The sequence below is a fragment of the Amblyomma maculatum genome, chromosome 1 (assembly GCF_055883805.1).
Source record: "Amblyomma maculatum isolate TAMU_Amacu chromosome 1, ASM5588380v1, whole genome shotgun sequence".
NCBI lineage: Eukaryota > Metazoa > Arthropoda > Arachnida > Ixodida > Ixodidae > Amblyomma > Amblyomma maculatum.
Window position 1 is genome coordinate 281,538,140 of NC_139344.1, and position 23,674 is coordinate 281,561,813.

Here is a 23,674-nt window from a genome sequence, read left to right on the forward strand (position 1 = left end):
CAGAAGTGGAGCGCCCTAACCACTGCTCCACCACGGCGGGGCGAACCTACAAGCGACGCTAATGCTAGATTTCATTTTGATACACGTTCCCGCGTTCTATAAGGTAGGCAAAAAACCTTCTGCAGGCAGCCCATTGATGCGTCGTGTTTCGATTCAGCCGAAGCATGGACGCGGCTGTACTTGATAGAGAAGTCTTTGGGAAAAAAGCTTCCAGGAAAGCGGGCCTTCTGCATTTCATTGGGATGACACCAGTAGACCACAAGGTGCCGTTGCAGACGACGCGCAAGGGGCCTCGCCTACTCTGGTCTGCGCCATACCGTTGCGCTAAGGTGGGCACTGCTGGGCTTTATTGAAACACACGTTCCCGCGCTCTAAGGTATGCGGGAACCTTCTCCAGGCAGCCGAGTTGAGTATAGTGTTGTTGCGACTCAGCCGAAGCGAGGACGCGTCACTACATGATGGGAAAGTCTTCGAGAAACGGGTTTTAATAAAAAAAAAAAAATAAAGGGAGTTTGTTTAAGTTTTGCCGTAAGAGTAGATGCGATAGAATGCCTTTAACACCTTTTCATTCCCCATTTTCTTAGTTGGTTTGGTGTTTGGGGAAAGGAAGGCGTAGTATCTGTTGCACTTAAGGGCGGCCGCATACACTTACATTTAACAGTATTAATTGAAGATACATATGTCGCCGGTTCGAATCCCTATCGCAAACTAGCTTGACGGCAATTCTAAATGAAAAATGAAATGACATCACATCATCCTGAACATTAGGCAAACAACGGTTGCATCACAATTTTGATACGAAATATCGTGCGTATTTTCTTCAACATGTTTTTCTCAATTCTGGGGTACGGTTGCGGCTTTTCGGCCGAGTGAGCCCTACACGAGATCGTGTAAACGATCTCAACGCATTTGAACAGGACAACACCAGGAGACATGCGCCGCCGCAGACAACACGCGCGAGACATCCGCTCTGCTCTGCGTCGCCTTGTCGCTTTAGCATCGCCAATGCTGCGCTTCACTGTGATACAAGTTTCGAAGCTTTAAGGTAGGCGGAAGCATTCCTAGTTTCAGTTGTGTTTCGATGAAGCCGAAGTGAGGAAACTGCTATTAAAGGTTGCACCGAGGTGTTGGTTCATTAAAGCGCCTGCAAAAGTGTACTGCTTGTTCAACGAAAGCTATCAATCACTGTTTCGTATATTGTACCTATAGTTCTAATGTCTGAATGGGCCTTTTTTTTTTGTCATGCATGGTGCAATAACAGCGCTTTCTTGCCGTTCCTCTTTTTTTAATCTCTCATCCTATGCTCCTGATGATCAGTCCAAAGATTAATATTGAGTAGACTAATGAGATACCTTTTTATATATTGCGCACGGGTTGTCGCAGGCCAGTCTCTTCCCCAAAGATGGTGGTACGCGCAGGGTGTTATCCAGGCACTTGGCACAAATACCCGGTCTTCCAAAAAGGTATAACCGAACACCAAGCGTCCGTGCATGCGTATCGGGGCTAGGATGGGTGGCTACAGCGGTGGTGCAAAGGGGACGCTCGGAGTAAGCGCGGAAACTGCGAAAAGCCTTGACCTCAATTCCTCAACCTCAATGAAGCCGAGCTGCCGCGCAGTCGACCGCAAAGTGGTGGCCTATCAACTAACGAAACTAGTTATTGGATCATTTTGACCTCGTCGTCGCCACCAATCGATGCGTCAGCGACGGACATGTGCACAGTAAAATCGCCAAAGGAATTATTTTGACAAGAACGGAAGGCAATTCTGTACCGAAAGCTGCATTGTAAGCTCATCAAACGCCTCCAGGTATATCGGTTATGAAAACAGTAACGCAAGAAAACAAACATGCCTGCATTTGTTTGATTGCGTGGTGAAGTGGCAACGACAGCAATCTGGATGCTGTAGTTTCGGTCGACTTAAATGTGGCGCTGTAACGTGCGCAGCTACTGAGCCAAGCTAGACTCACTCATCCCACATCGCGCTATTCTCCATGACTGTCTTCTCGCCATGATTTGTGGAACGCCAAAAATTGGTTCAAAGCAGGCATCCCTATCCTCCTCTAAGAAGCGATGAGGGTGCATGCAAGCCCAGAATTTTACGTCATGGCAGGGAATGCTAAATGTGCAAGCAGAGTGATAAATTTTTGGGTTCAGATGCACAGATCTGTCGGCAGCACTGATTTATTCCGATTCAACGAGCTTACAGCAATAAATACGAAATTAATACGAGAGTGAGGTGTTGTACATTTCTTAAAAGATCGCTTCAGCACCCGTAAGTGAAAATTTTATAAGCCTTCAGTGTGATGACCCGCGCACAATTCCAGGAGGCAAAGCGATTTCTATCGTGTGAGGCCGGAGGCAAACGACGAGGAGTTTAATGATGCACTCAGTGCGAGACGCAGCACATAACAACTGTCTGTTACGACAGCGATGACAAGGAAGGAGACACGGGAGTAATAAGTTTGAGGCATCTGCTGGAAGCACCGCTCCCGGCATGCAACGCACAACAATCGGCGGCCCGCTCTTCAGCCATCGCCAGCCCCGTCCTGCATGGCGTCGGAAGGTGGCAGGGAGACCGGCGAGTCTTGTTCGCAGGCCAGAAGGTCGGAGGTCTCGTCGCCCTGCGTCGGCCGCTGGCCACTCAGGTTGGTCATGCGGCTCAGTGCCTTCAGTGCGTTGCCGCTCTTCTGCGAACCGCCAAGAAGCGACAGGGTTAGGGTTTTTGATCGCGTGCAGAGCTTTCACATTTATGCGCCTGCGCTACAATGCTCACACGAATACAAAACCCAGCTCCATGACAGCCTCAAATAACAGTAAAGGGGTCATCATACACGGACTGTTTACACTGCACGTGTGGATACGTAGGAACGAGGATGCACTATCCGGGCTAAGAGGGAAGGGATTAATGCACGCTTTGGAGAGATTATTGGAAGAAGAGCAAGACAGTGAATGTTGGCAGTCGAAGAAAATGTTTTCAGCGCCAAAGCACACTACTCCACGAGGTGGTAAATCCAAACTGAAGTTTGCGTGTTCCTGTCCTTGTAGTGACCTTGTTAGTCTAGCGAAGCGGCAGCATAGCAACACCATAGAAATCAGCAAAAAGAAAAAAAAGCCATAGGAGCAGACATGATTCGAACCCAAAGATTTCTTGTGGGAAGCGAGTACAGTACCTCGCAGCTGTCGCAGCTTTTTTTTTTTTTTTTTCCTTAAACGAGGAATTGTATGCACAAGCCGAGTTCGAGTGCACCCATTCCGGAGTGCACACACTCTTAGTGATGTGCTCTGCATTGTCTCTTGTTTAGATTGTTCCTATTGTCGGTCATATTTGCATCGTGTTGATCTGATGCTGTTTTTCATAATAATTTTTGCATAGTTTGTGTGCATAGAATACAGTTTCAATGTAATGGAAACTGTAGCCGCAGCCGATCATCCCGAGTGTTTTATTAACCACCCACCTACCCACCCTTTTTCTCTCTCTCTCTGTGCATCACATGTCGTCGTCAACTACCATCCGATCTCACTGGCCTCTTAATGTGCGTTAAATTTGGCAGACGGTTTAACTGATGGACTTGGCTCAACCCAAAAATTTGAGTTGTTAACCCCTAAATATGACTTGCGCGTTTCAAAAACTGGAATGCGAAATTTGAGGTCACCCACGTTCAAAACAGATAGTGATTAAAAAATGACTCGCTAATTGACAAGAGGGAAAACCGGCAATGAACGAAACACTGCGATAAAAAAAGACTATAAAGATAACAAAGCAAGTACTCCAGATACAGTAGGTAGGGGCAAGAGGTACACAGAAAACACAGCGTAGAATACTAAGCCAGATCAAGATTATAAAAACGGCGAAAACAATACTCAATTAACCGACAGTCTGTGGCAGAAAGGAATTCTCATGGCTTTCGTTAGATGAGGCGTCGAAGACGCGGAGTTTATTTATTTATTTATTTATTTATTTATTTATTTATTTATTTATTTATTTATTTATTTATTTATTTATTTACCCTAAAGGCCCTTTCAGGCATTACATAGGGGGGGGGGGAGGAGTCACATGAACAAAGTTGGTTACAACAGGCACATAAGTAACAATTGCACTTAAGGGTCAGAGAGGAGGAAAAGAAAGGAGAAAAAAAAACAAGTCATTCAGGTCGCTATTTTTCCTTTTTTTTTTATACAGTAGTTATATGACCTAAGCAATTTTACATGCTCTGAAGAAACGAGGTAGGCTGAAATGAACAAGAAATAACACAGCACGATGAGTTGATCGGTAGCGGCGGTTGTACAAGAGGAGAACGATGAGCTGATCGCGGGCTCGGTGAAAAACAAGACACTTTCCCTGAGCGAGCAGCCACGAAAGAGGCCCGGAAGACTGAATCTTCCCAGAGCGCACTGTCGCAGGCGTGCTGCGGTCTGCCTTCTTACACTCTCGGCTAGTTGCGCTGCAGCCCATCGTCACGGACGCGCGCTTGCCGGTCGCTGCCCCGGGATTCATGTCGAAGCATGCTCGGAGGAGCGGGGAAATCCCGTAACTTCTGCTCCATATGTGAGGTAGGAGATCCCGTAACTTCCGCTTTATATGTGAGGCAGCTTGTGACAACCCTCGTCCAGATTATTTTACGCGATCGGCCATCTCATGCGCTCGACTTGTCAAACTGTTCAGCCTAACGCAATCGTCTGGCTTCAAAGAGCGGTTGTATAAAATCGAACGTTGTTACTGGAGCTAAATGCCCGAAATGACTGCTTACAAGGCATTGAGAATGAAAACAGGACACTAGTTCTGGCACCCGAATATAAAAAAGAAAAGAAAAACGCTGCTAACGATTTTTTGAATCCCGCAGACTATCTTTCCCAATAATTCTTGTAGCAGACACTCGAAGCATGGTTATTCAGCTTATATGGGCTTTTTGTTCAAAATAAAATCGACAGCTCGGTCTTTTCGGACTTGATTGACGTTTGAAAGCAAGGGGCCCTTTGACGAAAAATTTGCAGTAAATTATTTTTCCCGCCTCTCCGGTTCAACCCAGTTAAAAAGCAACTACAGTGTTTAGTTTTTTTCCTGGACATTTCGAGCTTATAATCGCGTCGTGTTTCATATACTCGCCTTTTTCCTGGTATCAGAATACAAAGTAAAATTTATTTTCAAAAGCAAAACCAGGAAAACCCGAACCGAAAGTAGGTTCCTATTTGCCTGTGACGTCACTACATACCAATCTATGAGGTCCTGGATGCGGCGCCAAAACCTATGGTGTGCGCATTGATTGGCTAAACTGACAACTGTATGCGACAGCTGGAGTCACTGCTTGTCTGAAATAGCGAAAAAAAGGAAAAGCTTGAAGTTTCGTCCTGCCGCAAATGCACAGCGAATACTGACGGCCATGAATTCAGTGACGTCATGCACTACCCGACCGAGGCCACAAAATAGAAAATGTTAAAATTAATTTGCGCTGACGAAAACGTCGAACGGCTGCGGAATTTGACTCAAATGGCCAGCAAACTAAGGAGAACATACTCTGATAGTTGCAGTAAAATATGAGGAGGTCGAAAAAACGCAGAAGTTGGCCTTCAGGTGATGACGTCGAGCGTCGTCAAATTAGTGCGATAATTTTCCACATTTAGTTTCAGTGCGTTAAAGACCGCTGTCGATACCAGCACGTAATCCGTTTTCTGCTCTATAGGCAGCAACACCGGGCCCCTGCGCAGAATGAAGCAGGAAGGGGCGTCGTACCAGCCACTTCCTGCGGACGACGAACTTCTTGAGCTTGTCCGTGGGCAGCGGCAGTGAGCTGGCGCTGCGCTTGGGCACCACGCACAGCCACTCGTGTTCCAGGCACTGCTCGGCAGACATCCGCTTCCTGCGCGCACACACGACCCGCCATCATCAGACGAAAATAAGAGGATGCAGCCGACCACGGGGGCTGAGCGCATCAGTAAACAAGCGAAACAAGCGCTTAAAGCCACCCTGCTAATTTACATGTCTTGCATGTATACGGTCACTATATTTCACGTGTGCTCTAAAAGCAGTTATCCTTTGGCGGTAATGCGTTCGCTTGTACATGAGCATTGAATCAGAGTATGCCCGCCATCTTAAAATTTTCACTGATCCTTCTGTGGACAAGGTCGGAGGAGCTACAGCGGGGCGGTTTTTTACATTACATTTTCTTTAATTAATTCATGGTCTCTATGCTTTACTGAAGTCGTGCCCTCCGAAACGGCCGAAAGCGTTGCCATCGGGGCGGTCTTAAGGAAGGTATACGCTCATGAACAGCTCAACCTGTAGTGATCCTGACGGATTCTAAATACGCCCTTTAAAGGTTGGAGTTCCCTACTGGTAACTTTTTCCTTACTTCTCTGTGCATACTCTGCAAAGCAGAGGCTTTTCACTAACTTTTCAACGGGTTCCCTGACAGATAGGCAACGATACGGCGGACAGCATAACCAGTAAATCGTTTTCAGGACATCCATCGAGAAGAGTTCCTAAAACACCAAAGTGCCTTTCAGAGAAGCAGTTCACAGCCATTTCGATTCCTTTCAGAGTTCACCCTTCAAGCCATGCGTGACCAAATTACTAAAAAAGGCCCCAATCCACTTTACTATGTCGCATTTGTACGGACTCTGCTTGTACCCCTGCGAAGATGTACAAGCCGGGCCTGCCAACGTCTCCGTTGTGTTCCACATGCGCTGTGTGCGCGCATATAGAACATTACATTATGTGCTGTCTAGGGTGCATTGCGGAGAGGAGTGTGTTGATCGCTATACCTCAAGAAAATAGGAGTCCTCCATAGTTCGGGACATTGTCTGCCCGCACACAAACCGTTGTTGTAGAAAGGAGGTTTCACGCCTTCTTTTTGTTTTCCTAAATGACTTGGATCTTCACTCCAGACTGTGATAGCAGTTGTGATTACTACATATTACGTGCTTGTGCCTAACTTGTCGACAATAATATTTAAGTGTGTTACTTTGGAGCAAAAACCGCAAGGCTATCCCCATCTGTAGACAGAAACAACCTCGACCTCAACGCACCAGTCAAAACGCGCCATGCGATCACAATGTGCCTGAAGTGGGATTTAATTTACTGCAGCTGTTTAAATAAAAAGAATTGATTGAGACTGGGCACGGGGCTTTGTATTCAGGTAGAAGAACACCGATGTGTACACAATATTTTAATAAGCGCATGCTTGAAACGTTGGCTCACCGAAGCGGTACGGCTTTGATAAACATTGCAAGCATCTGGGGAGGCCCACAGAACGTGCCAACAGCTTCGACCGATGATGTGCATGCAGCTACCACCCGGATAAGATCAAACGGAGACAGCTATTCTGCATTCAGCGAAGCTCGTCTGAGAAGTTCAGGGGTCGGCTTCAGGGGTTAACTCGACGCAAATGTGCAACTTTTTTCTTACCCAGAAAGAGGTCCCTGTTTCATCAAGAAGGATGACACCTCCATAAAAAAAAAAAAAAAAAAAAGAACATGGCTGCGGCTTGACAGCCTAACACGGCTAAGCCGCGGTTATGCAATCGAAAGCTTCGTTACGCTTGGCTATACTGTGTTCGGAAAGCGGTTTTACTTGCGTCATTTAAGAGCAGTTTTACCAGTGCGCTCTTCATGAATGCTATGGGAAATTACCTTTTTATTTTGCACGCTGCTCATACCGAAGCGCATCTCATTCGCCGTTCCGCACTGCACTTGCCCTGGATGGTATACGCACGATCAAAAGGTTACGGGACGCTGCTTCGCGACCCGTTCGCGTGGTATTGTTACCAGTGGATACCGTGGCATATATTAGTGCGACACAATTACGCGGCTACGCTGAAATCGTCTTCCCGCACATTCGTGTCGCTTAATCTTTACACTGCGCAGATGCAATATGACTGTTTCTAGATTCGTACGTAACGAGGAAATCAGTGTTAAGGTTCACATCTGCAAGCCGCAGACGTCGCGCGACTCCCAGGTGTGAGTTCACTTTGGCATAACATTCTCTTACAAGAAGCTCCGAATTTTCCATGTACCGTCTTTGCCAAAAGTAACCAGGCTGCGTGCTCCGGTTCTCAGTCTGGTAGCAGGCAATTCGTTCCACTTCTGACGCATCTAAATCTGTGCAGAGTAAAGGCGAGCTCCCGTCCTCACTCCTCAACAAGCTTTGATCTTCTGGGAATCCATGCTGGCTTTAAAATGCAAGCTAGAAGCAAAACATGCTGCCTCGTTACTTTACACAGTGGCGCCGTAGATGGCCATCTGGAGACATATTTCATCTCTTTTCACCAGCACATCAACAAGTACTCTCAATATTGCGCTCGAGCAATTAAGGAGAAGATTACTCCAGTAAACATTGCATACGTTATACGCCTTTTACTCCGACAGCATGCTTATAGGGTGCGTCCAGTGTTACTCTGGTATGAAATGGCCATCACTAAGGGCAGTTTTCTGCGGAAGGAAAATGCAGCCAACTAAAACTGACCTCCTGCCCTTTATCAAATCTGTAACTCCACTAGCACTGTTTCATGCATACTTACAGCTTCCCCTGATGGAACGAAGACTAGTAACATATTCATGACCGGCAAAACTATGTAATCATGAAGTTAATACCAATGGGTTTCTTGACGATTACGAAGTTTTTTGGGTTACAAAGTTCTGGGGGGTGGGGGTTAAGACACTGAAGGTTGCGAGGCCTACGAAGGGTTCGAGAACGAAACGCAGTCTAAACTTGTCAGTGGGCTCTTCCCATGCTCGCTGGGTCTTCAGTGCTATAGTTACAGTCCACTTAGAGCGCGCTCAGAGGTGTATCCAACGAGACGCTCATGGACAGAGTGCGCACACATACCTGGGATTCTTGACAATCAGGTGGCACATGAAATCTTTCGCGATGGCCGAGATGGTCTCAAAGACCGGGTCGTCGAAGTCGAAGTCCACTCGCACGATGTTGTTGAAAGTGTCCGTGTCAGAGTCGCCCATGAAAGGCGACAACCCGGAAAGTCTGCGTGGCAAACATGCAGGCTTGACGGGAAACGCACAGCACAAAAGGGGGCCACAATATTAGCGTAATGCTGATGCTGCCTCCGCCGTGCAGATGGGATCGTAACGACGCCGCGACAAGGAAGCTGGTGCGACGAGTAGCTCTGACGCTTTCTACCTAGAAGCAAATGCGCATTCATCCTTTGCGCAATCGTCGGGTCTTTACCTGTCTTGTGACGTAATATAATAGCAAAGCATGAAACAAAAAAGAAATGACTGTATTTTATGCCTGGTTGTCGAGTGTTAGCGAATCAAGCTGATCAGAGCAGCGGCACGTTCTAAGTAACGCGAACCTCCGACTACGGATAACTACCAGCTTAATATCCCCATGAAGGGGGATTACAGCAAGAGGCAATGTCGCATTTTCCCAAACAACAATAACATGTAAGGCTATACACAAGGCAAGCGACGGAATTATATGGCTAACCCTTTCAGCATACCATTTATTTGCGACTGTCATCAGTCGAGACACTTTGTAACGAATGAGAATTCAATTTTGTGCCTTGCGTGTGAATCCAGAGTGAAGGGCGCATGCACGTTTCGCCCCTGACCTCCAGAAAAGGCGATCGCGGCCATCCCTTTATACTCGCATTATGCTTTAGCTCGGGGCGAGACGATACAACCGTGTTGCTACGCCGTTAACTGCCAAGCGTAAGGGCAAAATGACTATAGCCCCCTTTGCTAATATCCGCATTAGCAGGTTGTGAAACAGCCGTGGAACTGAACATGCAGCGTCATATCCCAGAATACCTTTGCTATGAGCGCACACATGCGCATCAAAAATGCCTTATATTCCAGGTACAGTACTAAGCTCAGCACAACGTATATACGGTAATATGCGACGCCTGTCTTGCTTTGTACAACAGACTACTTGGATGCATCAGATATGATAGCTTTCGACTGTGGGCCCCTCCGCTTTCGCAACGGAGCGCTATTTATTGCACTCGTCTGCAGCGTACAGCCTTAACGACTGTGGGCGTCTTCAGTTTACACACCACTCAGGTTCTTAGGCGGCATGGCAATCAGGCGCATCACCGGTGCAGAGGTAGAAGTGTTTAGGCCCTCAACGCGAGGAAACCCAGAGAACCTAAGTTGTGCTAGGGACCCTGCAAGGGTCAAGGAACGGGCTAGTTGGTAAATCATCTTGGAAAGCAAAACAGCGCACTTCAAAACACAGACACAGAAAGGAAACGACAACACAGCGCTGTGTTGTCGTTTTGCTGTTTTGCTTTCCGAGACCACAGGACCGCCGCCTGCAAAAGAGATAGTAGGCCAGAGGAGGCCAAAACTGATTCATTCAATACGGTTGAACATACGGGGTCACTGCCTACGTGTTTCGCTCCACACATTTTTTGCCCTCATCTGCCTGCCACAGTTCGCGGTGCTGTATGCAGTGTCCCACACTTTCGAGGTTCCCCGTTCTCGTTTGCAGTTCCCTCCCTTGCGTAAGGGGAAATAATTTATGGAGCAAATAAGATAAGCGTAAAAAAATTAGCTCAACGTTATTCTCTGCTTCCACAGATGCATATCAGCCGCTTGTTGTTGACCCTGCAGTGCTTTCGATTGAAAAATGAAGGCTGTACGCTCACTCACAGGACGTAGCAGATAACGCCGACGCTCCACATGTCGGTGGCGGGGCTGACCGGCTCGTAGCTGACGACCTCGGGGGCCACAAACTCGGGTGTGCCGAACATCACGCGAAGGCTAGAATTAGGCTCGTACAACTGGGCCAGGCCGAAGTCAATCAATTTGATCTGCGAAAGGCACAGTGGGGGAAACGTCAAAATCGTCTGCCGGAGGAGCAAGCCGATAAAAAAAAAGTCTGCGCGCGTAAGAAACTTGAATACAAGCCCTGGTATGCGCATATCAGTATTAAAGGGCAACTCCGGGGGTTTTTTGACCTTCGAATATTGTAGTGAAACTTTTACCACAGGTTCTTCTCTCCGTCCTGACGCATTCTACAAAATTTGGGTGCCTTACAATAATCCGTTCACGCACAATACGGCTTTAAAATATGCCGTTTTCATGGCTTAAGGTGAGAGTATTTCTGCGGGCAACACTGAGTTTCTGACGTCACAAACAGTATACAGGCGTTAATGTCTACTTCCCGCGTGATAATGAGGTTGTGAGGCTTATATTAAACTACCTCAGACATTTTATGCAGTGCGGCATGATTTCCATACTTTATTTTCACCATCCAACGCACGTACGAGTGTTTTTCTAATACTGAGTGTGACGTCACCATTTCGTCAAATGTGACGTCGTTTCTGGCCGTGAAATCAGTTTCGGTTTCGATTTGCTGTTTTTCTTTTTTAAAAATACTTCTAATTGGAATTGTGGAAAACGTTTTTTGTGTTGGAGTCAAGACGTGCCGAGGAATGTAATTCAATTAAAAACACAAAATGATGAAAAAACCACCGGAGTTGCCCTTTAACCACTTACTGTGGGAATAAATTGTATGTTGTGGCCTTTCATGCCTAGCAGCCACATGAATAATCAGGGACATCGTAGCGAAGGGCTCCTACTTATTAATTTGGGCCGCGTGGGGTTCTTACATCGCAAAGCACACGGGTGTTTCGCCTCTGTCGAAATGCGGCCGCCTTAGACCAGCAGCCGAACGCCACGGCCACTGAGCCACCGCAGAGGGTCAGAGTAAAGAGAATAGGCCTGCTCTTTGATGAATGAAATGCTTTACATTGCGACAGTTTTCCACTTGTGCCTGCTTGAGCACAGCCGGCGCGCCGTGAAGGAGGAGGGAGAGGAGGAAAATGTTTAATGAAACGCAGTATTAAGCTTCGAGAATGTCCTGGGCCAGGGTCACCAAAGCCAATTGGTCGTTCAGCTGGTCAGAGGCTAGCCCGCTACGTTGGGCGAGAAGGGGGTGGAAAGTAAGGTGACTGAGTTGCAAAAGGGCCGGAAAACAGCGTTTTAAGTTAGCATAGGGTTCAGAACAATTCGGGCGTGCGGGAGAATGTCTGATGCAGTAGAGAAACGATCGGGCAGGAGTAAGGAGAATATTTAGGTGTATGCGTCGAACACTGCGTATTTGCATGGCAGTGAGGGATTTGCCCGGAAGTAGTGTACGAAGAGCTTCTCTAAGTTTTTCATAGCGAAGATTGATTTTTTTTTTTTTTGTAGTAAAGAGTAGCGTCCCACGAAGGTGGGTAAGGTCAGGGAATCCCAGGCGCCCGGTGCTGAAGCTAGCGGGCGAGGCGATGCACTACTAGGCTGGCATTCCAGCGTGACCAGGATATCATTTCAGTGTGACTGTGTGGGGGCGTAGCCTTCTAAGAGCTTCTGTAGATCATCTAGTTCTTCTTCGGGAATGCGACCGGTATGAATGGCGCGTATAGCCTGCATTGAATCAGTGTATATGGTACATCCTGAAGGATTAGGGGGTGCATGTGCGAGGTCTTGAATACTGGGGACTATTTGGTAGGGTCTGAAGAGTCGCTCTAGGAAGAGGATCTATGTAAGGACCGAGGGTACGAGTCATTACCTCGCTGCCGCTCTCATGAGTAAGCAGCCGCTCCGACGTTAGTTCGTTATGGATCTGTGTAGACGATCGTCGAATCAGTAGGATGAACATTATTGGAAACGCGAGCGCAACTTCTGCCTGGGTTAGCATTGGCTGCAACGTTCTTTGGAATATGGGTGTTATTCTGAGGATATCTGGGAGCGTGGAAGGAAGGGTAGTGATAGGGTGGTTGATAGGTCCCCCCATCCCTCGCGTATCGTCCTGCCGAATCCTTGGACTTCATATCCATGAATCAATTAATCAGGGCAATGTTTCTACAACCGTTAAAGTTTACAATCAGCTTACGCATCTAGTCCATCGCACTGTCCTTAAGCACGCCGGGCTACGCGAGGGTGAAATCAGGCAGCTTGTCCACACATTAGCACTAAGCAAATTTCTTTATACAATTCCATACCTCACTGTAACCTGTCACCAAAGACATAATATTGAAGTCCCGCTTCATACATTGCACGATGTTGCCCATAACGACCCAGAACATACGTCCACTAAGCGCCTACACTCTACGGGGCTGTTCTTGCTCCTGGGAGACCTCATACAGCAACACCGAGACCGGCAAAAGGCACGCCTTTCTAGCATGAAACAAGGATATTGTATACTTCAGTAAGTTGCACTCAACGACGTGGAAATATTAGAGGAGGGGAGTCGGTGGAATTCGGCACCATTATAGTGCATGCTGACTTCGTATGAAAGCTTATGAGCTTTTATCCTATCAGAAGCTTGGATGAAACTGAACGTGTTCATTAAGAGAAATCTAAAATGCTTCTTAAATCACTGGGCCGCCCCGCCGCCGTGGTGTAGTGGTTAGGGCTCTCGTAGTGCCGTGTCCAAGGATGGGAGGTCGATCCTGGCCGCGGCGGCCGTTTTTCGATGGAGGCGAGGAGCAAGCTTTGCGATGCCAGTGCATGTGTGAGAACCCCAGGTAGCGGAAACTCCCGGAGCCTTACACTATGGCGCTCCTCAGAGCCTGAGTCATTTTGGGACGTTAAACCCTCAAAACCAACCAATCAAGCTTATGAGCACAAAAATGTTATTTCACAATTCTGCCAACTGCCTTTTAGCGGCCAAAGCAGGAGTGGTGGACAAAGTATGCAAACAGGCTTATGCATTATATACATTCAGCTGTGACAAAGAATAAAGGCACAACAGACTGCATTCGCAGTAAAACATGTGCAAAGTTCTACAAATTATTGTGCGTTCTACACAGAAGATAAGGCATCGAACTGATCAAAATTAACAGACAACAGATTAAACTGGCAGGGAGCCATGTGCAGAGTTCTACAAAATCTTGTGTTTGCCAAAGAAGACTGGGGATTGCCGTCTTGATGCACACACCGAAAAAAATAAATATCGCGCACACTGCAGTCGCAAATGGACTAACCCGCATCGCTGAAAACGTGCAATACGACGGATGCCAGATCAGAGCTTGAATGCGCATAAAAATAAATGCCACTGGCGACTTTGCTATTGTGACTGGCGAGCTAATGCGTGTTGGTCAGCGAACGGTTTCGCAATTAACCTTGGCGCATGTGGTTTGGCGCTACGGAGCGTATATAGCTACGCACCTTGTGTCCGACTTGGCTTTGGCAGAGGATGTTCTCGGGCTTGAGGTCGAGGTGAATGACATGTCTGCTGTGCATGTAGGCCATGCCCGCGCAGATCTGCCGCAGGAACAGGACGCAGTCCCGTTCCGTGAGCACGAAGTCGTCGGCTATAACCCGCTCGAAGAGCTCTCCACCGGACACGCTGCAGAAGCGAAGGGCCGTTCGCTACTTCTCTTCGCAAGCCGTTACTGAGGCTCCTGCTCTGCCTAGCGAAATGAGCCACACAGATGCACACAGCCACACAATTGCACACAGCAAGATTTAGCTAGGAACTAAGAGATAAATTACTAGATTCCTCAATCAAACGCTGCAAGCGCTCATCTTGGCTTCGAACGCTTTTAAAGAATGATTACTATGGAATAAGTTCTCACAGCGTTCTAAATTGTACGTGGCCTCGTTTGAATATGCGGCACAATGGCCAAAAATTTACGGGACGCTAAGTATCCATACGAATTGAAGTGATTGTATTGCCATACGAAATGCTGCATTGTTGCCAAGTCATGGTCTTACTTAGGTGGCAATTAGCAGCCCTAATAAATAGCGCAAATTAGCAGTACTAAGAAGTAAGGATAAATAGCAGCGCTACTTAATGATGCCAGGGGCACTGAAGAAATTCGGTAGTGCTAAGTAGTAGTGTTACTTAGAAGGATAACAAATTGGCCTTATTTTTAACCAAGTGGTGCAATGTCACATGTGGCTGCTGTAAACTTATTTGTACTGTATGAGATAGTCGCACAAATACTCTAAACTATTGCGCTCATTGAACGCTCATCAGCAGCGAGCCCGGTAGCGAGCCCGGCTCACGAACCCAAAGGCAGCTGATAATTCAATTCCACTTGATCAACTTTTTCTTTTCACCCAAAGTGTGTTTCTTTTGTAAAAAAGTACTTTATATAATACTGATTGGATGACGTCACAACTCTTCAGAGCTCCCTACAAGAGCATCCTCCGACTCGGTCATGTCACGTGGTCCTGCGACATCACACACCCTGCCAACAAATCTGCTCTCACCCATCTCATTTGCCACTCGTCAGAGCACCTCTGAACTCGGCTAAGAAATTCCTGATTTGTCGAGAGTTTGATTACGTCAGCAAGTGACGTTACCTAGCTGTGCGCTGATTTGTCGGCAGGATATGCGACACGAGGCCGCATGACCTATCTCGACCAATCCGAGATTGGTCCCTGATCGCCTCGATATCTGAATAATTGACAATTCCGCTTTCTACGTTTTAACTATGGACTCCTTTCACGTTTTTCACGCCGTCAACTCGGAACCCCCAGGCGCGATAGCCGAATCGATGCCACCATGTATGACTAGAACCACTCAATAAACTAGAAGCAGCGCCAGCATATGAAGGTCGCCTCCTCTGCGGCGCTTTCCTTCGGCGTTCGACTATTCGGTTGGCCGAGCGCCATCACGCGTTTTTCTTGCTTGTTATATTGTTGCCGCCTTTCCTGCGGTGCCAAACAACGCGCGCGGCGCATATCGTCGTGTGTTTTGGTACGGCTCGCGCCTCTTTCGCGCTGTTTGTTGAAAAGTTATTTGTTCGTAATGCCGTGTTGCTGCGCTTTCGGGTGCAACCGGTTGTTTATAATACAGTCTGCATAACGAGATGCGGCGCAGAGGAAGGTTTGGTTGCACCGAATCGGTCGGGCGGATTTAAACGCAACACAATGGCGTTTGCGGGTTTTTGACATTTGTCTTTGGATTCTACTCGTCACGACCTTTTCAACAATGTATGACTTTGCATTGTAGGTAAAAGGTGTAGTTTTAATCAAAAAGACGTAAATATTAGACTGAGTTCTGAAATTAGTGTCGAGCAATATCATACTCGATGTATGCTACCCAACGACACATGACTTTAACAGGGTGGAAATTTGGGCTGGTTGGTGCATGATCTGCGGCTAAAAACAGCGCTAACACAAAACGAAGCAGAGAGAGAGAGAGAGAGAGAGAGAGGGGGGGGGGACACGACGCTGCCCCCGTCGTGACCCCCTCTCTCTACTTCGTCTTGTGTTAGCGCTGCTTTTAGCCACAGACACATGACTTCATGCTGTAGCATGATGTTAAATTTTAATCACAATTACCTAACCGAAGATAACGAAGGGTTACAATTAGTCCATTGTCAGTTTGCTCGACCTAAACTATCCTTCACTATGACGATGCCCTAGCATAAAGTAATTTTTAATCACAATCGACTAATGGAAATTAAGACATACAATTAGACCAGTTCAATTGCACTCAACACAATGTATATCCAACAATATATGACTTGAATGTTGTAGCACAATGTTAAATTTTTGATTTCAAATAGCCGATTACAACGCGCAATCAGTAAACTTCTATTATAATCGACATAAGCCGCACAATGATCATAACACTTGTGTTGCATTGACTTTTGCATTTAACAGGCATTAGGAGGGTAGTGTGTTGCGCTCGTATTCATTGTATTCCAACACTAGCAATTCATGGGGCTCACTGCTACTTTACCGGCATTCGAATCGGAAGATCCTTGCTGATTTTATTTCTCAGGGGCTCTGTCTGAGGCCGGGTAACGCCACGTCTTTCATGCTTTGCTTTCGTTTGTTATGCTAGTTCTCGATTTCTCACGCCACGCATGCAAGCGGTGATAGGCCTGCAGCTTAAGTCGAAAACACATGGAAGACAAATCCTGCCACGCTTCTCAAGTTTACCGGCAGCTCCCAAGTCATTTAAACTGCAAAGAAACCGTACGCAGACTATTAGTGAATTCTCCTCCGCCGCCTGATTAATTTTTTTTTTCAAGCGTGTTGTACACTTTGGCCAGCGGCTGACGAACGACGGACGTATGGAGGTGAAGGTGAGTTGAACAGACGCCGAAATCGCGTAGGTATGGTGTCAAACCCTGACAGCTGAAAAGGAAACCATTTTAGCGCAGAATTCCTTTCGACATTCTGTATTGATCTTTCAGCAGCCAGTAATATTTTAATGCGAACACACTGCGGCAATTGATACAAGCTTAAATGCTCGGGTGAGACCCGGCATCAGTGCCTTTACCAGCGCCTGCACCGGAAAGCGTCTGCTATAGCAGTGCACCGCGTAAGTGCATGGAGCCACGATCAAAGCGCGAGAGGAGGAGAGGGGAGATGGCGCTACATTTAGTTTATTGAGGGGTTTTACTAGGTTTTACGTACGAGAGCAGGTCGCAGCAACTGAGACGTGTGACGTCACGCAGGCGTGTACGGGCGGCGTCTATAGGACACGCAAACAAAACACTGAAAATAGCGTCATCCGTGCAAAAATACGCGAAATAAATACCGCAGCTGTAAGTAATTGCGCCATCTGCATTCAACTTCGGCGAGTGGACAGAAAGCCAGAGTTTCTCTATACTGTATGCCTCTAAAACATTTATTGTTAATAATGTCGCAGTTCTTACCCTTGCAAGAATGGAGCCCATTTTCAGCCATTTTTTTCTTTGCTGTGCGTTCCCAAGTACATACGGCCTCCTCTTCACCAGGCTACCGTAGTACGACCGTGGCGAAACATTGTGGACTTCAAGCAAGAGATTAATGTGCCGACAATTTTAATGGCTTCAAGAGCATCCCCTGCATCAACTGCACTTATACTGAAGGAGTTCAGTAATTTGAAATTTATTTTCTCCGTGCAGGTATACGAAACTTTATTTGAAACACTACATTTGGAGTTCCCGTAAAAAAAAAAAAAAAAAGTACCTTATTGAAATGCGAGTGAAAACCTAGCAGCATGCAGACCCACCGAAGCATGGCACTAAATTTGAGGTAATTTGTATCGGAATTATCTGCTTACACTTCAACACTGAAGTGATCAATTAAATACTGAACAGGGCTGCACGGGTAAAGTGACTGCCAAATATAAAATTGCCACTTTAACATACGACCGGAATTTTTATTTCACAAGGGAGGTAACTGTGCAGCAGGAGTGTGAATAGGTGTCGCATATTCAATAAGACGATACGCGTTCCCGATCTTGTGCTAGAAAGTCCTGCCTTTTAAACGAGTTTCCCGCTTCCGCGACGAAATTTTCATGGAAGAAAAGGATCTCTGGTGCAGTAGTGTTTGGGCAGCAAAATGGAGTAGCATAATGCATTTACAGAATTCGGACCGACCCCCACACCTGAGCCTTGCCTTAATCCGTTTTTCAGAAGGCGAGCGCTCAGACCAAGACGTGGAGAGTACAGGCGCAGTCGGGCTTGCAAATATTCTGACACCCCCGCTCTAGCGTTCAATGCATCGTCAGAAAGGACCTCTTTCATGTGTGCCGCTGGCGCGCGGGGAGCCTTGCAACACTCCCTTAAATACGACAGCAGCTGCGAAGCATTAGCGCCGATGGAGACGTTTTATTAACTGTATACTTTCGTTGAACGGTATCATTCGTCCCCTTATACTTGGCAATAAAGACAAGAAAAAAAAATTGACAAAAATGCGACTGCCTTGCCACTGTTTCAGCCTTAATAACGGCTGCACGTAAATGAGAAGTCCTACCGGGGGAAAGACAGAAGCGCATAAAAAAGCGCTTCGTCCGTTTCGTCCGTTGCTACGGTGTCTACCGTTGAGCTCTTGTAAAATGACTGGTTCATCACGACAGCGTTCCCGAGATCGCATCAGCTGAGAACCATCAACCCGTAACCGGTGCAGGTATCCCTTTCGGTATCCGGACACTGTTCAGGATTTGTTCAGAGCGCTTCACTCTGTCGCAGCAGAATAACTCATCTACATGTCGTGCTAGATTCGGTTTTATGGAACATAGGCAAGCAAGGGCCATCCCGCTCCAAATGCAAAATCTACTTATTGGGAGGATGTAAAAGGTCTCTTGAAAAGTGTAGCTTATAAAAAAAAAAAAAAATGGAAATTGCTATTAGCGAACTGAAGCTAGGAAGAAGAGAGACATGTTCATAAAAAAAAAATGCGGAAATTGTTTTTTCTAAATTGTTCTGACTTTATGCACGAATACAAAATGCAGTTTACGGTGATAAATTCTCCACACATCTCTCATATCGGTCTCTTGTTACAAGAAGAACAAAACTGTAAGAGGAGTGCGTGTGCCCAATGAGAAAGCGACACAAAATGATTGCAATGAAACATTCTTGCTGTGACCATGGCTTCCATCATCCTATGAGGAGGTGTCGCTTATTTCAGTATTCCATTCAGACTGCCATCCATCTCTCAGCATGCAACGAACTAACGGCATGTCATCTTTGCAGGAAATGTTTACTTTCTCGACTCCTTTAGGCCGAGCTCGTGCAGCGCACGCACCTGCTTTCCGACGTGGCTCAGAACGCAGCAAACTTTTATGTTGTGCCCCTGTGTTGTAGTTCTCGTGTTGTAAACTGTCTCCGATTAGTGACGTAACCGCATTGCAGGGTGAAGTGTGGTGAGTATATAGGACCACAGAATAGGTGAAAATGATGCTGTTGTGATGTTCTCAACATGTGTTTCGCAGCTTCGACGTCCCGGTGAGCAAACGGGTAAAAACGGAGCCAGAGGGAAACGTGGGCGACACAATGGGCATAAAATTGCGTGCAGCTTTCTTGAAATTCATGAAGCCATTGAACTATGCCGAAACAGCATGAGGGTTACTGGTTTCGCGCGGCGCGGTGACATGTCGAGATATACTTAAATTGTTTACTAGGCTAGGCATAGCGACTTAACGCGTAATTTCAGCGAGAGATGCTGTATATCGCGTTAGTCTGTGGCTTTAACGCGAAAGCGTTTGTACTCCGTGTAAAAGAAAATGTCCAGGGGCATCGGCGTCGACTATTTGAAGCCTCGAAAAATATGAAGCATGCACCTAGTAGGTGACAAGCGTCATGAACCTTGTTGCGGCCTCGAAAAGTCACAAGCATTCCTCTGGGTGACTGGGCACTGATAGTTCGGAGGTGCAATGGCGCTCATTTCTCTTTCGGCCGTGGAAGTCGACGGGCGTGTGATTGGTCGGATTGTGTGACGTCAGGAGACGGATGATCGAAGGAGCTGCAAACTCAGGCCTCTGGCAGGTGGCACTGTAGTATCCGCTTCTATGACCACAAAGCTCGGACGACCCCACAAACCTTTACCTCGAGCTAATGTCGACGGCTGCAGGTCATGTAGGACATGTTCAGGACATGATGTCCCGAGTATATGCCACACGAATCTCCTTGATCGCGTTTAGATTTTTTAGCGCGATAGCGTTAAAAGCCCCGTTCTCCCGAAAATCCGGCGTCGACGCTATGAGTGAAAAATCGTGGGCATGACACTGGCAGGTTCCAGTTGACAAGCGACATGACTGGGTTTCGATTGATCGGCTTATTATGTGACGTAATCACCATCATCATCACCCTCAATCTGACTACATCCACTGCATGGCAAAGGTATATCTCCCGTATTCCTCCTAATAACCCGGTACTGTGCTAGCTGCATCCATGCACATATTCCGTTCAAATCTCATAACCTCATCCGCCCACCTAACTTTCTGCTGCCCCCTACTACGCTTGCCTTCCCTTGGAATCCAGTCTGTCATCCTTAGAGACAACAGTTACCTTGACTTCGTATTATTTGACCTGCCCATGCCCATTTCTTCCTCTGTAGTCAAGGATGCGGAATCTAAACGCGGTCACAGAGGTTGCTTTTCGATGGAGGCGAAAAGCCAGGCGCCCGTGTGATTGTGCGATGTCAGTGTACGTTAAAGAACCGCAGGTGGTCGAAATTGTCCGAGGCCTTCCACTATGACGTCTCTAATAGCCCGAGTCACTTTGGGACGTTGAACTTCACTAACCAAGCGAAACCAAACGATTTATTCTTGATTTCTATTAGCATGTAATTAACCTACGCTGGGTTATGGGTTATGTGACGTAATGATTCCAAACTACATGGCAGGCGCTACCTACTTGGTCTTCTTCCTTCAGATAGGAGGTCAGAGTGAGATGGTATTCTACCGTTCTAGGATCCTTGGGTAAGGAATAAGACAAGCTACTCCGGCCACGTAGCCACGTCCGTACGGCTTGCTAAATACGGGCTTTTATGCATATACCTGTGTCGGATGGTCTCCCATATAACTTGGTAGGTTACGACTGACTCACGGGCAGAGGCACATTATCTTTTATCATTTTTGGGTGGCCTCACCATACTATATATATGCCAGTGAGTACGTGTGAGATAATGGGGACACAAATTAATAGAGTGATTAAGCGAGTAGCGAGGTGCATGTATGGGAGCGGGGACCTGCAATACGAGCCGCAGATAGAAGCCAATAAAGCTACCGTGTCATATCCTTAAAGTTGGAACTGGGTGCCGCTCGAATTTTCTTCTGAGAAGGCGAGTGCTGATGGCCACTCGCAGCCGCTTAGTCATTCGGTCCCTGCTCACCGGAAACGCAAGGGCAGAAGTGCAGGAGGGGCCTGCATCCAAGTCTCCGCCAGACAAAGAAATCTGGAGGACACTAAAGCGCCGCTTTTAAGAGTATGACGCGGAATTGCTCACGTCATTCGCGTGTCTGCTCTTTACTACTCCCTTAATCATAATGAGTGCTTGCCGATTAGCATATACTCGTAAGGTAGCACACCAGCCGCTTTAACCAAGCCGTACGAGCGTAGCCAGGGAGTGCTCGATTCCCATCTCAAAGGAGCTCCTGCCGGACATGTCATCGCAATCCGCCGACCAGTCGGCGCCCTGTCATATTTAACCAGAGGAATGGACCTACAACGCCGATGCCGGCTTTTCCGGATGTCTTGCGTTAAAATCCCCATCAACTACGCGTTTGCGATGCCAGTGCCCCCAGTGAAAACGCAGCCTTACGGAGTTTTCCTCCGGTGGCACATTAGGTCGTGTGGGCAAATTACAGCCAAAGAAAACGGAGGTAATGACCGATCAAGTTTGTGGTGGGAGGACCTCGCAATAGGGCACGAAGTGCAAACGCGCGGTGGCCGCCACCGACACCGCTGCTCCACCAAAGGAAGCCGAGATACATGCAGATGGATAGCGCATGTAAAAAAGGGCCAGGAGCAATCCGTCATCTTACCGGTATGAACCAACTGACCCAGTAGTGTATCGCGCTAGGATAGACGTTACGGCATCCCATATGAATATGACAGTGGCTAGCGCCACCTTGTCTAGTGAAGTGGCTGCTACACTTATTTCGCACTTTTTGCTTCTTAGAGTAACAACCATTATCTTGCGGCTCACCCTAGCTCCCATCACTTTCTCCTCCTCGGCCCTGACACTTGGTTGCTTTGAGATGTGCTCCGACGTGCAAAACGAGGACTGCGCACAAATGCTCTGGCTATAAAACAACAATCTTGCACCAGCCTTGTGCCATGGCGAACGAATGTTGCTGTCAACCCTATCTGGCCCGCCTCGCTATCCGCTGCTGGGGGCGCGCCGTGATAAGTTTAGACCGCGCATGAGTAGGTTTCATGTGCGCCGAAATCCCAACATTTGACGGGAGCATTCGGCACGTAAAAAGACAGACTGCCGCGAAACCGACCTGGAGCCGAGCGCCAAACCAAACTCCCTGCTTACTGCGGCAAATGCAAAAAAGGCGTTGGGTGACTGCTCCTTCGCGTATCACGCACAATTTTAAGGTGCTCAGCAGCAGTTAAAGTTTTTGAAAACTAAGAAGAAGGGGGAGCTCCGCATTTAAGGGTATGACGTGATAACGTTAAACAGGCCACGTCCGCGGCTTAGTTCGCGCACTTTTTAACTCGCTTGATAACCCTTAATTTGTAAATCTTTAATTTGCGTCTCTATTACATACCATTTGGCGTAAATGAAGTCGCAAGATACCACACAATGTGAGAGACCAGCCGACAGCCAAGCCATGCGAACATGCCTGCGTGGACAGTGTCTGACTTGGAATGCGAGGCTCCTTGGCTCCCATCTGAAGCCCGAGTTGACAGGTTGATGATTATAATCCATGTCCGGCCGTATCATCTGCCAGAGCCATGCCCGCGATTTTTCGCCCACCGCCATCTATAATTCTTTAAAAGAACGAGGCCTTTAAAAGACTAGTGACACAGGTGCCGCAGAAAAGGCTGCGAGATAAAACGGAACTTTTTCTTACTGAGAAAGCAATTCTACACCACCCCAATTTCTACATCCGTGAATTTGAAGTGAAGCCGCCGGCGCAAGGAAAGCTCCATCCAGTAGCAGCACCTGGCCACACTCCAGCTTACCCTCACTGTACATTCACTAACCCTCCGCCATCCGGACAGTGAGAGATCGAAATGGGGCACACAGCCATGCGAAGCCGCATTTTAACGCGACTGTGTTAAATGCGCCATTCTCAGAAAAACAACTGGCTAGGTTTAACGCTTGCAAACCAAGATATACAGAGAGAAGAGCTCTTCTGGATGATCGGGCGCAGCTGACGGCGCCACGGAAGCGTTGACGCACTTACACTTACTTACACTTGCTGGGTTAGAGCAAAGCAGAACTGTGTATGATACCCGCGCAGCAGAACCTTGGCCTGTTAAGAAATGCCGCACGAACTATGGCAGACAAATGCTGCAGCATACCTACCGACACTTCTGAA

The 23,674-nt window shown here is 47.3% G+C and overlaps 1 protein-coding gene across 9 annotated transcripts in view; it reads right to left on the reverse strand.

The window, feature by feature from the left end:
• Positions 1–2,163: 2,163 nt before the first annotated feature.
• LOC146206691 (myosin light chain kinase, smooth muscle-like) overlaps positions 2,164–23,674 on the reverse strand; it is a 213,794-nt gene continuing 192,283 nt past the window's right edge. For all 9 annotated transcript variants that reach the window (XM_084591493.1, XM_084591492.1, XM_084591486.1 and 6 more), the window contains 5 exons: positions 14,113–14,293; positions 10,606–10,766; positions 8,822–8,974; positions 5,729–5,855; positions 2,164–2,687 (listed from right to left, as the gene is read on the reverse strand). In XM_084591493.1, the coding sequence (XP_084447619.1) occupies positions 2,526–2,687; positions 5,729–5,855; positions 8,822–8,974; positions 10,606–10,766; positions 14,113–14,293 (784 nt within the window). In that variant the 3' untranslated portion in view covers positions 2,164–2,525. The remainder of the gene's footprint in view (positions 2,688–5,728; positions 5,856–8,821; positions 8,975–10,605; positions 10,767–14,112; positions 14,294–23,674) is intronic.